This window comes from Stegastes partitus, unplaced genomic scaffold (genome assembly GCF_000690725.1).
Source record: "Stegastes partitus isolate 25-593 unplaced genomic scaffold, Stegastes_partitus-1.0.2 Scaffold183, whole genome shotgun sequence".
Taxonomy (NCBI): Eukaryota; Metazoa; Chordata; class Actinopteri; family Pomacentridae; genus Stegastes; species Stegastes partitus.
The window spans coordinates 185156-202305 of record NW_007577914.1 but is presented as its reverse complement, the minus strand read 5'-3'; the positions used below and the strand labels follow the sequence as shown (position 1 = coordinate 202305).

Sequence of the window (17150 nt, the reverse complement as noted above, 5' to 3'; positions counted from 1 at the left end):
CTATAAATAAAAGCCTTTTTGTTGACAGTTTTTTAAAATTTGTTTTCTCGGGGGCCAATGATGCCCCAAACTACAACTTTGAAGACAAAATGTTGGTAGAGGTGACCTTGAGCCCCCCATGGAGGACTGATAAAAGAAAGACCAGTCAACGGTATTCAGATCCAAGGGTTAAAGTTGGAAACAAGACATGATGCTGCCACATTTCTTTAGACTATTGTATATCTGAACATTTCCATTATTTGCAAGTAAAGAAATAGATCTAATCATAAAAATAAAAAATGGATTTCTCATTGATTTTAAAAATGACCTATGTTAGATTTGCTCCGATCTGACTAATCAGTCATGGCAGTGAGCATCTTGTTTTAGTTAGATTCGGGCAAAAATTGCTCGATTATATCACTGGGCAATCATAGTTTGGTTTAAAAACAAGTATTAGTTATGAAGTGATTGTTGTCAAAAGTAACAAAACCAGTATTAATGAACAATGGAAAACAAACCTTTTCTAACACATTTTGTTGCTTTTTGCTCAAACCACCACCGAGAAACAAATTAGCTGGAAAATGGCTTTCTTTGGTTCGGAGGTTTGTGTAATTATTTCTGGCTTCACAGGAGTAGTGCCACCAGGAGATGTTTTAATAACGACAACCCCAATTTGTCAAGTTACTGAAGCCTGCTATCATGTTGCACTGCAACATATGTCAGCTCTCTGAGTTGTTGCTTCCCTGGGGTCCATCGCTTCATAAATCAAATTAGCACCACGCTCAGGATGGCTGTCATCAGATTCACAAGTAAACCGAACAGAGATAAACTGAAATGAACAAAGATTTAACCATTTAATTTATGAAATAGTGAAAAATATAAGACATCAGTCGCGTCCTTTGTCACTCTCAGCATCTCAGCGGGACGCCAGTCCTGAGTTTGACCAACATCTGTGACAAACCTGCTGCAGTTTGATCAGAGAGGAGGCTGAATAGAAAAGAAAAGTGGCTGCTTCAGTGTGATCTCTCCTAGTGGGGATTTTAATGTGCTGAGAGTTGGAGAGGAGCAGCGGCACAGTAGGAGGTGAATGAGCTGGAGGAGGAGGAGACTTGAGGGCTCAATGGAGAGACTCTGGTCTGTCTTAGTGGGGAGGGGGAGGCCACTGTGTGTGTGTGTGTGTGTGTGTGTGTGTGTGTGATACTGTGTGTAGACTGACAGATGTGTCCATCAATGCCTCAAAGAATCATCTTACATCCGTTGCATCCATCTGCCAACCCGACATGGCAAGATTTAGTGAAATCAGAACAATGTGTTAAAGTGTTTTCAGCCGTGAACAAATCACTTGAACTTTTTGAATTCTGTCACTCTTTGTGGTGTCTGTTTAAAGCTCCAGTCATTATAAACACCATCGTTTCATAGAGTGATTGCAAGATGCAGACACTTATATTTGCCATCATCCCATAGAGTCATTTAAGACATTGAAGATGAAACTTAGATGTTTTAACCCTCTAAAGCCCAGATAGGTTCTGGGTGTTTTTTTGCTTTGCTTTTCTGTTTTACTAACTGAGGGCTCATTTTTCATGGAAACATAAAGTCCTGCATCTTTATGGAAACAACACAACCATGACTACAAGAAGAGCAAATTCAGAAATGTGTTCTGTAAAGGATCACATAATTATGTCATGAATCATTAAAAAAAAAAAAAACAAGACTTGAATTTCTTTGAATATTTATTTTACAAGAAGAAGAAAAAAACCTCCGGCAGAACCAGGCTCAGGGAGAACGGCCATCTACCTCAACCGGTTGGATGAGAGTGGGGATGAGGAGGGGTGGGGAAAAGGATAGCAGTTAGAGGTCAGGGACGTGAAGCTCCGGATCCAGAGACGTCCGCAGGGAGCACAGGACCTTAGGGGAAACACAGCGTTAGTGACATGTAATGGTGGTTATAACTGTATGGAAGGAAGAGGAGAGGAGAGGAGAGGAGAGGAAAGGAAGAGGAGAGGAGAGGAGCTCAGCACATCATTAGAATCCCCCAGCAATCTAAAGCTATAGCAGCATAACTAAGGGAAAGTTCAGATGATCCTGAGCAGCCCTAACTGTGAGCTTTATCAAAGAGGAACGCTTTTAAGCATAACCTTAAAAGTGGAGAGGGTGTCTGCCTCCCAAACCCAAACTGGGAGCTGATTCCTTAAGAGAGGAGCCTGATAACTGAAGGCTCTGCCTCCCATTCTACTTCTGGAAACTCTAGGAACCACAAGTAGACCTACAGTCTGAGAGCGAAGCGCTCTGCTTTGATGATACGGTAGGATAAGGTTTTTAAGGTAAAATAGAGCTTGGTCATTGAGAATTTTATATGGTAAAAGCAGGATTTTAAATTCTATCCAGAGATTTTACAGGGAGCCAATGAAGAGTAGCTAATACAGGACAAATATTATCTCTCTTACTGGTTCCTGTCAGAACCTTGGCTGCAGCATTTTGGATCAGCTGGAGGTTTTTAAGAGAATTACTGGGACATCCTGATAATAAGGAATTAAAATAGTCCAGTCTAGAAGTTAGAAATGCATGGACTAGTTTCTCAGCATCACTCTGAGACAGGATGTTCTTGATTTTTACAATATTACGTAAATGAAAAAAGGCTGTCCTACAGACTTGTTTTATATGGCTATTAAACGACGTCCTGGTCAAAAATAACTCCAAGGTTCTTTACAGTAGGACTGGAGGCCAAGGCAATGCCATCTAGAGTAGCTATCTGGTTCGACAGTGTGTTTCTGAGGTGTTTAGGGCCAAATACAATAACCTCAGTTTTGTCTGAATTTAAATGAAGGAAGTTACAGGTTATCCAGGCCTTTATGTCCTTCAGACATGCCTGGAGTCTTACCAACTGATTGGTTTCATTTGGCTTCATAGATAAATATAGCTGGGTGTCGTCTGCATAACAGTGGAAATTTATGCAATGCTTCCTAATAATATTGCCCAAAGGGAGCATGTACAAGGTTACTAATATAGGTCCTAACACAGAGCCCTGTGGAACTCCACAGCTAACTCTACTGCGGGTGGAAGAATCATCATAAACACAAACAAACTGGAATCTCATAAACATGATTTAAACCAATTTAGTGCAGTTCCTTTAAGCCCAATTAAACATTCCAGTCTCTGTAATAAGATGTTGTGATCCACTGTATCAAATGCAGCACTGACATCCAGCAGAACGAATATAGAAACTAGTCCACTGTCTGAAGCTATAAGAAGATCATTGGTGACCTTCACCATTGCTTTCTCTGTACTATGATGCAATCTAAAACCTGATTGAAACTCTTCAGACAAACCATTTCTATGCAGATAATCACATAATTGGCTTGCAAGAACTTTTTCAAGAATTTTAGAAATAAAAGGGAGGTTGGATATGGGCCTATAGTTCGCTAAAACACCTGGATCTAGAGTAGGCTTTTTAAGTAGTGGTTTTATTATAGCTACTTTAAAAACCTGTGGTACATAGCCTGTTAATATAGAGAAGTTGATGATATTTAACACTGCAGTATTTATTAGAGGACAAATTTCCTTGAACAGTTTAGTTGGGATTGGGTCTAACAGACATGTCGCTGGTTTAGAATAATTTACTATTAACGTGAGCTCTGAGAGATTTACAGCAGAGAAGCAGTCTAAGTATAAACCTGGTCCTATGGATGCATCCAGAGCTGCTGCACCTACAGACATGCTAATGATTTTTGTCTAATATTCAAAACTTTATCAGTGAGGAAGGTCATAAAGTCTTCACTACTGAGAGCTAAAGGAACACAAGGCTCCACAGAGCTGTGACTCTTTGTCAGCCTGGCTACAGTGCTGAAAAGAAACCTGGGGTTGTTCTTGTTTTCCTCAATTACAGATGAATAGTAGGTAGTTCTCGTCTTGCGGATCACTTTTTTATATAGGCGAGGAAACTATCTTTCCAGGCTAGATGAAATTCTTCTAAATTGGTAGAGCGCTACTGTCTTTCTGACCTTCTTAATTTCTGTTTTAAGATGCGAAGCTGTTGAGTATACCACGGAGCTCTTTTATTATAATTTATTGCCTTCTTTTTCAATGGGGCAACAGCATCAATTGATGAATGCAGTAAAGCTGCAGTTCTATCTACAAGATTATCCCCCTGTGTGGGACTGAGATTAGAGGAACTGCACTTCGTTGTGTTGGCATATGGCATTTAAGTAAATAATGGTGGAACTATTTCCTTAAATTTAATAACTGCATTTTCAGATCGACATCTCCTGTAATGAAACTCTTTGGTAGGTGTTCCATATTGCATTACTGTAAATTCAAATGCTATTAAAAAATGATCAGAGAGGATAGAGATTTGTTTAAAGACAGTAAGATGTTCAATTTCTATGCCATATGTCAAAACAAGATCAAGGGTATGGTTAAAACTATGAGTTGTTTTATTTACATTTTGAGAGAGCTAACTGAGTCTAACAATAAACTAAATGCAGAGCTGAGACTGTCCTTCTCATCATCTACATGGATATTAAAGTCACCCGTTATAATGACTTTATCTGTACTGAGCACTAAGTCAGCTAAGAACTCTGAGAATTCAGATAGAAACTCAGAGTAGGGGCCCAGTGGCCGATATATAACAACTAACACAACTGGTTTTTGTGCTTTCCAATTCAAGTGTGTGAGACTAAGACAAAGGCTTTCAAACGAATTATAACTAAGTTTTGGTCTCTGGTTAATTAATAGGTTTGAGTGGAAGATTGCTGCCACTCCTCCCCCTCTGCCTGTACTTCTAGGTACATGAAAATTAATATGACTGGGGGGAGTTGATTCATTTAGACTAACGTATTTTTCATGCTGCAGCCAGGTTTCAGTCAGACACATTAAATCAATATGATGATCTGTTGTCAGATCATTAACTAAAAGAGACTTAGATGACAGAGATCTAAGTCGCTGAATTTTCTATGTGACTCCCAACTGAGAAGCTAATAGGTTCCTGATTGCACTGATATGTGAGAAAATAATTTTTTAGTCTTTCACAGATTTTGGTTAGAGCAAGTCCCATTTTTTGGGTGAATTTTTAAATAAATCATTAAATAAAGCAATTTTGATGAAACAACATAATTTTAAGCTCATATTTGGTTATGTTTCTTCATAGATGAGCGCTTCAAAAACTTCCAAATCAACTGATTCTCTCAATTTTATTTATTTATTTATTTTTTAACAGTTTCTAGTTCTGATAAATGTTTTCATTTTGGTTATATTTTATATCAGCCAGCGTGTTTTGGCTTTTACAGGATAAGAAGTTTAGGAGACAGACAACTGGTTTAATATTAAAAATCTGTTGTGCAAAGAGGCACGTAGTCAGCTGGTGGATGGAGGAAAACTCTGACAAACCTTAAACTGTAACACATTTTCTTTGAACTATTGATCTGATGATTCATTCCTTGCTCCATTTTGACTCTGCAGGTCATGGCGTAGCAAACAGGAGCAACTAAAGATACCCCCCCCCCCGGCAGTATCCTTCAGTGCTTCCTGGTGGGTTCCTCCCCAGTCAGCTGGAAGATGTGATCCTGCACCGTGTCCTGGTCTTGCATCATGGTGTCCCAGCTGGCCGAGCGCGAAACGTGTCCAAAGGGAAGCATCCAGGGACCATTCTACCGTCTGAACAGAGGTAGACTTAAACATACTTTTAAATGCAGTGTTTTTAATGGTTGCTCATCTATAAAATTGCAAAGTATTCAGTTTACTAAAATGATCTGAAAGACTTTATTTTGTTGTAACACTGAAAATGGGTCCACTGAAATCTTGCAGTTAGAACAGGTCCACTTTAAACGTGATGAGTTCTTTTTTACCACAATCAGTTTGGTTAATATCTTTCTACTTAGTTTTTTGTTTAAATAACTTTGGATAATCTCAAAGTTTGTTTTCAACTTGTCAAATCTCAGCTTGTAACGTGCAATGCCATTTATTTTGAGAAAACTAAATAAGCCCCAAGTAAAGCCACATTTTTCCATTAAAATGGGAAAAAAGACTTATTTATTTGGTGCAGCTATTATCTTTTGTTTCTGTGGAGATGCATTCAGTGCCTTCACCCCTTCTGACTTGCTGAACAGCTTCACTTGAGGAAGTCTAATTTCACAGCCATGTATCCTCATCCATCATACTGCTATCAGCTTTCACTTTAACAGTGACTGTGCTCTCACTGCACCGCCCTCCATACAGATGGGGATAACCCCTGAAAACCCACCCTTGGCCTTGTACCGCTAATAAAACCTTAAAAGAAACATCTCAACCCGCCCCCCTGCAACATTCACACTTTGTGCCCTTGCCCTTGGTGAGAAGAAGAAGAAGAAGAAGCAGCCCTGTGTTTGACTTTGGACAAGGATTTCTGTGGAACTTTTTAGTATCTGTGAATCCATCATTGTCACGGTTAAATAGGATCGGGGGGGTTTAAGAATACTTTGGTGGGGGGACGGGTTAACTAACACTCTCCTATGAGCAAACACCCTACAAATCCCTGGTGGCATTGTTTCAGAGAGGAACATCTGCTCGAACAATAGACGATCGCTGGATAAGGTTGCATTTGTGGCGATTTTAAATATCAACAATGGCTGGTTTAAATGCTTTGCTTTGACTGTTGCAAACAAATCTGTGCAAACTTTTAAAAAGCATTTAAATGAATTTAAATTAACAATAAGTTGAGGTACTGCAGAATCAGAGTTCTCTGACGCAAAACAGCAAAACAAGAAGTAACCGTAAGTGTCATTGGCACAGTTAGCAACATGAAATATGAATGTGACAAATGTCCATCTGTATTTAAACAACCGTGACCAACTGAGCGTGTGCAGCTATTGAAAGTGAAGCATTTAGGCTCTCTTTCACAAAGGGCCCTGGGGCTAAAACCTTACACCCCTCCCACCATCATTATCCCTGCCTCACTATGATCAGCACCAAATGCCGACTATCCCAGGCCAGTGCTCACAAAGCATGCTGGGAAGGACAAAAGTAGACCTTCAGCCGATTGGTTCCACCTTATTAACAGCTTGTAATCTTCTCATGTCTTTGGCTAGGCCTCACAGAGCAGGAGTTAGGGCGAATAGACGAGGGTGTCCTCCGTCTCCGCTTTGATGCAGAGCAGCTTTTTTCCCCCTGAAAAGTCCTGCTCTGTTATATTTCCATTGTTGCTGCTGCTGCACCTGTTTGTCCGCAGGAACACATGGAGGAAATCAGTCACTGGCAACTGTTAATTTCTCATTAGTCTCTCTTTGCACATTGTAAACAGACGACAGTTTGAGATGTGGAGGCATATAGCAGGTGCACCTCATTTAACGGTTTGACTTGCTGCTTTTTCAAAAAGTTGAGAACAGATTTGAAATTTTCTTGTTGACAAAGCTGCACAGACATGCCAATATGGCAGAAAATAAACAAAAATATGATTAATTTATGAGACAAATGCAAATTTGAGGACACATGAGTAAATAAGTCTTATCTTAAGCCTATTAATAGTTCAGTCTATTAAAACTTATCGAAGAACCATGGCATAACAAAGTTAAGTATTGTAAAAATGCTTCAGTGTCATGAGTATCGATTCAAATTAAGTCTTTGATTTGGTTTGTTTTAACCCTCTGAATCCCAAAACCTGGCAGTGGTTTGGAAAGCTTGTTATCTTTAAAAAAAAAAAAAGGCAAAATGACACCATTTTCAGAGCAAGGAACTATGTGAAGAAAGATTTTCTGCTTTCAATGTGCACATCTGTTGGGGAAAATTACCCAATTCCAAACTTAAAACTGTGATATTTCATGGAAATCACTTTATTCTACATCTCTTATTTGAAAAGTTGCCAAAAACAAACATTTGGTCTTACTAAATTCTGTAAAAAAATAAAAAATAAAAATAAAAATTCTGCACCATTCTCCACAACTGAGAAGCCATGACTGACTCAGCAGTGACCAGCAGTCACATGACAAACATTCAGGAACTTTCTAACTGAACTGTTGGCTGTGTTTACTTATGGAAACAATGTTAATAGTAAAATATCTAGCATGTGGAGCCCACCATTTATTTATTTATTTATTTTTTAACACCTGTAGGCACGTGGAAAAAGACTGTACATGATGAGTCCAGGTTGTGTCAATTTTAGTCAAATAAATAGTCACAATTCAACTTACACTTTGTCTTTTGTTGTGATTTATAGAATTGTAACTGTGTCATACTGCACAGAGGACATTTTTGAGTTCTCCCTACCTATATCCAGATTTGGTGCAGGATTTTATCGTGCAGTAAAAAATGAGCAAACAGTGATTAAAAATATGACTGGAGCAAAAAGAACCCAGAAGCTGCTGGGGGTTAAATAATAATATTTTAGGTAATTTTTGATTTTAGGTTCACAATGTTTTGCTTCATGGAGGTTCTGCTGCTGCAAAGAATTTGTGGCTGTGACTCAAGTGATAGAGCAATTTGTCCTCAAATTGCAGGGTTGATTGTTCGACCTGCGGCCATGTGTTCTTGGGCAAGAAACTGAACAGCAAGTTTGTCTTAAAAGCAGATGAGCATTTTGCATGGCATGTGGTTTGTGAGAATATGAGTGAATGACTGAAAAACAATTAAAGCCTTTGTAGAACAGAGCTGAGCTTCATAGGTACTTTTTACATGCAGACCATTTACCATTTAATATCCTGCACAAATTCAGGGTCCTGACAACAGCAGGTGATGCTAAGAGTAATACATAAAATGTTAATGGCAAGGTGCATGGCAGCATTCAGCAGCTAAATACTGTGGCCGACGGGGGCAAATGACATAAACAGAAACATGCTGCAAAAGGAAAATGCTACATATCCAGTCACACAACAGAAGTGCCGCAGGCCTCTCGGGCCAGTTTTTAAGTCTTTAGCACTGTAATTATTTGGGTGCTGAAGAGGTGTTTTACTACCGTCTCCTTGTGTTCTCTCTGTTATTTATGTTTATCCATGGAGACGAGAGAATACATACCTTTTCATACAGCTTTTCCATCAACTAACGTTACTTGTCTCGCTCACCATGGTCTGACTCTCAGGTGAAAAGCCCACTACTGCCCCTAGAAGCCTGTGGCACTTCTGTTGTGTGACTGTATAGGTAGCGTTTTCCTTTTGCATTTGTTTTTGTTTATGCAGTGTGTCTGTATGTGCAGGGTTTTCCTTCTGCTTATGCAATGCATTCATGCAGCTTGTTTGTGTATACGCACGTCTTTTGCCTCCATCGGCCAGCGAAGCTAAAGAACCTATTCATCCATCCATCCATCCATCCATCCATCCATCCATCCATCCATCCATCCATTCATACACCGCCTAATCCTCACTAGGGTCGTGGGGGGGCTGAAGCCTATCCCAGCTGACTTAAAGAGAAGGCAGGGGACACCCTGGACAGGCAACCAGTCTATCGCAGGGCTACACTTAGAGACAGACAACCAACTACACTCACATTCACACCTACGGACAATTTACAATCACTAAGTAACCTCAACATGTTTTTTGGACTGTGTGGGAGGAAACCGGAGAAGCTAGAGAACCTTTGTGCAAAAATGAGCTGCTGACCAATCTGAACCTATCTGCTTCAGTACCGTAAAGTGCTTTGTACACAGCAGCCCACACATGGCATCTTCATTATATTACTGTATGATGACATGCTATGTATTTCTGAGGCGGGGGCCTTCGGACAGTTGTCCAACTTTGCCAGCTGGTAATTCCAGCCTCAATGAGGAGTCCCGATACATGAACATGAAGAGGGAAATTGAGGTGACTGCACTACTAGAATCTTTTGATCCACCAATATTTTCACAGCTCAGTGTGCTAGTGCTCTTACACCACAGTCGCATCAAGAAGAATAATGGTTTATTTTCTTGTGTGCATTAATACATTATTTAAATTCTAATTAACATCACACAACTTCCCCACACAATGTTTTTTTGTTAACTGCCTTGGCTTGTCCTGTATGGAAATGATCAGTCAGTCAGAACTTTATTGTCATTGCACATGTCACAAGTACAGAGCAACGAAATTACCAGTTACATCCCGTCCAAACAGGAGGGAGAAACTGTTGGGACAGCGAGCGTGAGCCGTGCCCTTATGTGCAATGATAACTAACATTTAAAGATAAAATAATGTTTGAAACACATGAAGAACATTTTTTCTGTTATCTAGTGGACTGTGAGCAGATATTCAGTGAATTCAGCAAAAAACATTTTGGATTAGAATCGCTCAATTTACCTTTAAAACAGCTGCAGGATGCTGCATGCAGGAAAAAAGCCCCGTATGTTAGCACGTCAAAAAATTTGTGTTTAATCTTGATGGATGTTGCTCCACGTGCGTGCTTGGGTCTACAAACTCCATTATTTGCTGCTGAGGAATCTGGAAACAGCATAAAGTATCATTAATGGTTATGGTTATGCATCTATTTCTTCGACTTCTGCAATAGTTTAAAGTCAGACCTGTGTTTTAGGAGTCCTGATATATGATATTAACAGCTATTTTTAATCAGTCATTTAAAGAACTTCTCATTAAGCAGCTTTTTTTCACCATGAGCAGCACAGTCAGTGACGAACAGATGAGGACACACAAAATAGCTGTGTAATCGTGCCAAATTGGGGAATTGGAAAGCCTCCTTGAGACATTAACAGCATGATAAATCCTCCCACTGAGGCCACAAAGACATCGACACACCAACAAGTGACACACAAAAGAGCTCAATCAGACACCTGATGTAAATTGACTCCATTAAGTCAAGATTGTGTCCGGAGCAGCAGCAGTGACTCAGCCTGTGGCTTGACTTAATCTGTGAATGTGTCTCTTTATATCCAGTGAGGTGGGTTTGTAATTAGGCCAATTTGTACTAAATTAAGAAGCCAGTAGAGGTTGTTTTGTGTGTGTTTCAACGAGGAAATATCTGTTGGGTGGTCAAAACTGACTCAAAATAATATGTGAATGTATTGGTGATTATTAAAAGATCATATTACAAACCAATAATACAAAATCTGGTTTGTGTATTTTAAATTAAATAAGAAAAAAAATATGTGCAAACACTATGTAGGTGACAGGTTTATTGTTTTGTGTTTATTTTGAATAAATCAAGTGTTTCATTAGAAGCTACTTTTCATTTTCCCAAATTTTGCATCCGCTTCTATCACCAGCATCATGTTAGCATTAAAGTTACTGAAGTTACAAAACCTTATAAACCTTCATTATTGTAATCTTTTAAACTTGCAAAAGCAAAATCTGCTTAAAACCTGTTAAACTGCACGATAAAAAAGAAGAAAATCCTGGTAATCTTTGGTTAAAATCTATAAAAGCCAACAAGCTAGTAAATTATGAAGAAATCAGTTTTTCATTTTTCCAAATTTTGCCTCAATTCTGCTCACCGAAATCAAACATGAGCTATTAAAGTTGCAAAACCTTATAAACCTCCATTACTGTCAACTTTTAAACTTACATAAGAAAAATCTGCTTAAAACCTATAAAACTGATTTAAAATCTGGTTAATTTGGTTAAAATCTATGAAAAACAAACACGCTAGAATGATGCATTTTTTCCATACTAATTATAAAAAGCCAATAAACAACAACGAAAACAAAGAGAAGAAAAGTTTTTAAAAAATGTAAAAAAAAATAAATAAATAAAAAAATACAACCTTATTTTTTTTTTTGTCCTCTTGTACTTTACCTTCTTTCATTTTATCATCTTTTTTTTGCTGGTGTGTAAGTTCTTGCAGAAGCACATTCAGCTACAAAGAAAGGATTTCATAACTGTTTTTTGTTCCATGGTGTCAGTCTGGGTGTATTTTTCATCCTGTACTGGGGGATAAATTGACCCAGGAGTTTGGCCGAGGTGTCTTCCTGTCTGTCAGCCGCAGGAAATGGCTCCACACAGACGAGGCATTTAGCTCCCAGGTGCAGACCCCCCATTGGACGGCCTTGCCCAGATGGATAGTACTCTTTGCACCATAAAGACACTAGTCTTCCCCCTGCCCTGAAGCCACCGTTGCTCCTGCCCTGGTCCAGCCTCATCAAAAGGAGCCTGGAAGCTGGGAGGGAGGCGGATATGCTGGGCTGCAGCCCCAAATCAAGCTCACTTTTCTTTTCCTTGTAAGCGGTGGAGAAAAAGACCTTGGGGTGTGGGGGGTGGGGGTGGGGGGGGGCACGCACACAGTATTCTAGTAGACACCAGCTTCTTTCTTTCTCCTCTATTCTGACTTCTGTATGTGTGTCTCCTTGCAGGTGTCCTTTTTTTTCTCAACACAGAAACGATCCCAGTATACAGTCAAAACCATCACGGCTGCTTTTCTTTCATTACTCGGTTTATTACCTCTCATTGTGAGTCGGGCACTAGAAATCAAATTGAGCTCGCAGGCACGCACACAAACGAGCACACACAACACTCACACATTCATCCTGGCTGCCTGCACTCTGTTCTCCTGCAGGTGCGAGGCCCATCCGCCTGGCCCTTTTCATGAAGCCCTCTCTTTCCTGTCCGTCTGCAGCCGTCCATTCAGCTTCAATCACAGCACCAGCCGGACGCCACTGGACCACTGGTGGGGAAGGGAAGCGCATCTTTCACAGCCCGAAACGACAAGAGAGGAGCCGGCTGGGAAGAAAGAAAGGGTCTTCCTCCTCTGCGTCTCCTTCTGCTTTCATCGTAAACAACTTGCTTTCTGTTTGTGACGCTGCTGTCCTTCTCCCCTTTTCCCCCTGCCTTCCTTTTCTCCCCCTCAGATGGCACTTTACAAGGAGGAGAAGGAGGAGGGGGAGGCAGTGCAAAGAGAGGACGGCCAGGCTCCACTGTGCCACGGAGTGATGCTGAGGTTCTTTTTTGTGGCTCATGAATGGCACATTTGAAGGTTTCCAGCCTTGCTCGGTGCCCCAAGCCAGCTTCACCTGTGGTCGGAGTCAATTGGCCTGTTGTGTTGCCGTCTGGAACGGTGCCCAGCTCTCCGCCAGCCAATTTGGTTTAGCGTGGCTGCTCAGAGCTGAACAACAATAACCTCCACCTCAAAACCATCAATTAACTCCCCACACACAATGATGTATCCATTCACCATTTGCCAAAACTGTTCTCCGACACGATTAATACCCGTGCTAATAGTGCTAATACCTGCTCTCTGTCAATTGACAAAGCACTGTTGATTTTAATGGCTTCCAAGTTGCTAAAAGGGCCTCTGTGGTGCATTCCATTAAGCTCATAATGTTGTGCATTTTTTATTTTATTTTTTATTTTTTGAAGGGGGGGGGGTTTAATGACATTTACAGAGAGAAAAAGTAAAAAGCAATGTCACTCATGCTGTTAGGTAGCAACACAATGACAGCTCTAATATGCTCGTGTTTAGCAGGTCATACTGACTACATTCAACATCCCACCATGGTATTAAACCCTCTAGCTTCTAGGCCACTGTTTTCATTTTCCAGGTGCAGTTCAGTGGTTAGATGCAAGAAATATTAAAACTTGCACCATTTGAAAATGCAAAAGCCAAATATAGTTTGAATTTATATCATTTTATGCAGTAGATCAACAAAATCATTCAAGTTTTCCACTGTGGATCATGAATGCCTGCAAAAAGCTTTTGTAGATGTATAGCTTAAATCCTTACTAAAGTAGGGAAATTTCCAACATTACAAGTCACATATTGCAAAAGTCATTTGGTATTCTAGTTAAATGGTATTCACTGACTTGTCATGCAACCCTCTTAAAGACCTCATCTCAGTGAAAATCAAAGTTTTTTGGGTTTTTTTGTTCGCTGAAAGACACATGATGAGTGTAAGAAGCAGTATTTCTACTTTAGAACTTACTTAAAACACAGGTTCAGGCACAATTACTTTTGTGATGATGTGAAAACATAGTAAATATCAGGACAGGAGAGTTGTAACTTCTGTGTCTTACTGTTTAATCTGACCTTGTAAAGCCCACTAATAGTGTTGATGTCTTAAAACATCCCATCACTTAGTGGGAATCTGCTGGTCCTCTTTGTATCACTGTCGACCATTTGTTTCCCATTTAACTGTAAAAAAATAAAATAAATCCCAAAGTCGGACATGCATCTGTGCGTTTCTAAAGAGCACATCATGTGTCGGGGAGGAGTTGAGCTGAGGTGGGGGTATCTGAGGGGAGCATTTAGCTCACTTCTCCACTGTGTGAGCTGTCATTCTCGCCTCACGCAGCTGTGGAATTGAGATAAAACCGAGGCGCCACTTTGGGAAGCTCTCGGTTACTCACTTGTGGAGCCAGAAACCTCTGAAGCCAAAAGTAGAATTGTCATTGTGCTGGATGGCAGCTGGAGGTTTTCTGCAAGCAAAGGGGAGATCAACAGGTGGAGGGAAGGAAGACTTGATTTTGCAGTTTGTGAATTTTAAAAAATAGCTTATTTTTGCCTTTGCTGCTAGAATATTTTTGGCTGGTTTCAAATTTTATCTTTAGCTGAACCGCAACTGTGCCGAATAGCTTCCAGACTATGAATGTGCTGTCAAACCCAGTGATCAGGGCCCAGGAGCCTCTCTGTGGCCCCGGCTCCGTGCAGGACTTACCCCACTGCCCTCCAGGGTTTAACTTGAGCTCCCGCCTCAATCCTGCACCCATGCTCGGCCTCCAGACCAGCCAAAGATCAGCCAAACCGCAGAGGGAGCTGAGCCCCGAGGAGCAGCAGGAGCTGAGGAGGAAGATTAACAGCAGGGAGAGGAAACGGATGCAGGACTTGAACATCGCCATGGATGCTCTGAGGGAAGTCATGGTGCCGTACGCCTCATCGCCCTCCTCTGCCTCCTCTCAGTCCCACCAGCCTGGAGCTCCTCCAGGCCGGAGACTCTCCAAGATCTCCACCCTGGTTCTGGCCAGGAACTATATCCTCCTCCTGGGCTCCTCCTTGCAGGAGATGCGGCGGCTGCTGGGGGAGGTGAGCGTCGGGATGGGGGTGAACATGGGACCGGTCCCCCGGCTGCTGCTCGCTGGAGGGTGGCCCCTCATCTCGGGCCCCGGTCAGCTCCTCCTCACCCAGGAGTCCCTCCTCTCCTCAGCAGCATCTGCCTCCTCCTCCTCTTCCTCCACGTCATCATCCTCTGCTGCAGCTAAATGTCCCCTGCTGGCTTCGGGCCCCATGGAGGCCTCGCTGGCCCCGGTGCAGTGGAGCTCTGCGGGGGCCTCAGGAGGACCCCTGTGCCCCTGCGGTGTCTGCAGACTGCCCAGATTCAGCCACTCCACTCCAGCACCCAGATTCCCAAAGTGACCCCTGAAAAGAAGCTGCAGACGATTTGTGAAGAATGGACTTGATGACTGTTACATGTATGCAACATTTTTATATGAATGGCTATTTTTCTAACATTTTAACATGTTAATAATATAATATTTTACTACACTACTCACACTTATGCTTTGATTTTTAAAAAAATCTTTAAATCTAATAATATCTTTTTGGTTGTGAGCATTTTATTACATTTCTTATGTCACAAAGAAATAATTAACTACTCTGATAATTTTAGTGTCTGTTTTTTGCATAATAGGTGTGAATGGTGCACATGACTGCAGTGATGTGCTGCAGCCTGATGAATGAAAGTGACGAGAAGTTTCAGAGAGTCCCTGAATAGAGGACTCTTATGAGATAAAAGTTTTGTTAGTTAAAGGCTGTGAAAACACATTTTTGCAACCTGCTTTCATCTATGAGCAATATGAATTCATTTTTTTCCTAAAGCTTGAAAATTTGTCTTCTTATAATTTCTGTATTTATGTTTTGTCTGTGCAGTTGTTAGAAGTGGGCGGAGCTTCACATTGCTGTCAATCAAAATTGATCAAACCAAAACAATGCAGTTGCTGAGTTTTTCATTTTTGAAACCTGAAAAGTTGTTTGTTCAAATATTTAACACCAGTGAAATTTTAAAAGTGAAAATCTTTTAAGTAATTCAGAATTTCTTTTAGCAATGTTGTTGTTGCTTGAATGCTCCAATTAGGGAGGAATAAAAGTGTCCAGGAGAAAAGTGATGTAAAAATGATGGTGCAATTCCACACCATGTTATTCCAAAAGGCTTTGTGCTGCTCACACATGAAAAGTGACTAAATGAGGTATACAAAACAAGTCCTTTTTGAGTGTGCCGTATGACAAACTATTATATTTATTGTCCCACAGTGTGATGCTCATAAGGAATAGAAGAGATACTCACAGCTGGGAAATGTAACAGAAAACAAACAAAACTATGAGTAAATTCATTGGTTTGAAACATTTTGCAATGAATACATAGTTGAAGATGTTGTACAACTAATATAAAATTGGGACACTATCAAAAATGCACAGGAATGCAATCAGGTGTAAAATCAATCAATAAACGCACAAGTATCCCAACAATATATAGACAAAAATAGTTACTTTTGTTCTAAACAAACCGGGAAAAGAGTCTACAGTGAAAATTAGGCATATTGTATTGCATATTCTTGATGTGTCACATTAGTGTGACTTGTGCAGATCACACTTGATTTTTAATTAAGAAAAGTAAAGTTATGATTTTCACAATCTGAGATTTTTTTTTTTTGCAGCAGCAGCAGCAGCAGCAGGTGATGATTAGACATCACAGGCAGTAAAATATTTACTTTTTTAGACAGTTGATGTCATTTTTCAGATGTTTCTTCCCTTATTTACTTCAAAATTTCTGCAGTTTTTCTCGTGTCACTCTTCAATCCTGTGCGGCCTGCCATCCCTTGCTGCCTCCGCTCATAGACATCGAAAAGGAGCAAACTTCTCCTGATGCCACTGCGACTTCACTGAGTCTTCTCCCGCTATAATCTCTGATATACTTGCTGCGGATAACATGCTAAAAAGCATCATTCAGCCCTCCAACCCCAACCCCTAAAAAAATAGTGAAACAGTCCTCAACCCCCCCTCCCCCCTCCCCCAACAAGCAAAAGATCAAAACCCACCCGTGTAATTACTGCTCCACAGAAAGAAGGCCTTTTGATTATTAGCCCCCTCTCACCTCCTCCGTCCTCAAAATTCTTGATGTTTCTCTGTGTCGAGGAGCCGGGACGGGGTGATTTGGTGCTACTCATTACACTCACTCCACAATATGTTCAAACGCCCAGAAAATGTGTTGTGTTGAATAGGGGTTCACTCCTGAAAACTCGCCACCCCTCTGGAAGAAAGCAGGCAGCCTCCTTCTGAGAGAGAATAAGAGGTACTGGCAGGGT

The 17150-nt window shown here is 40.7% G+C and overlaps 1 protein-coding gene across 1 annotated transcript; it reads left to right on the top strand.

Annotated features, from left to right (window-relative positions):
- The first annotated feature begins 14436 nt into the window (after positions 1–14436).
- Positions 14437–15204, top strand: olig1 (oligodendrocyte transcription factor 1). The gene has a single exon (XM_008280135.1). The coding sequence runs from the start codon at positions 14437–14439 to the stop codon at positions 15202–15204; it is 768 nt and encodes a 255-aa protein (XP_008278357.1).
- The last annotated feature ends 1946 nt before the right edge of the window (positions 15205–17150 follow it).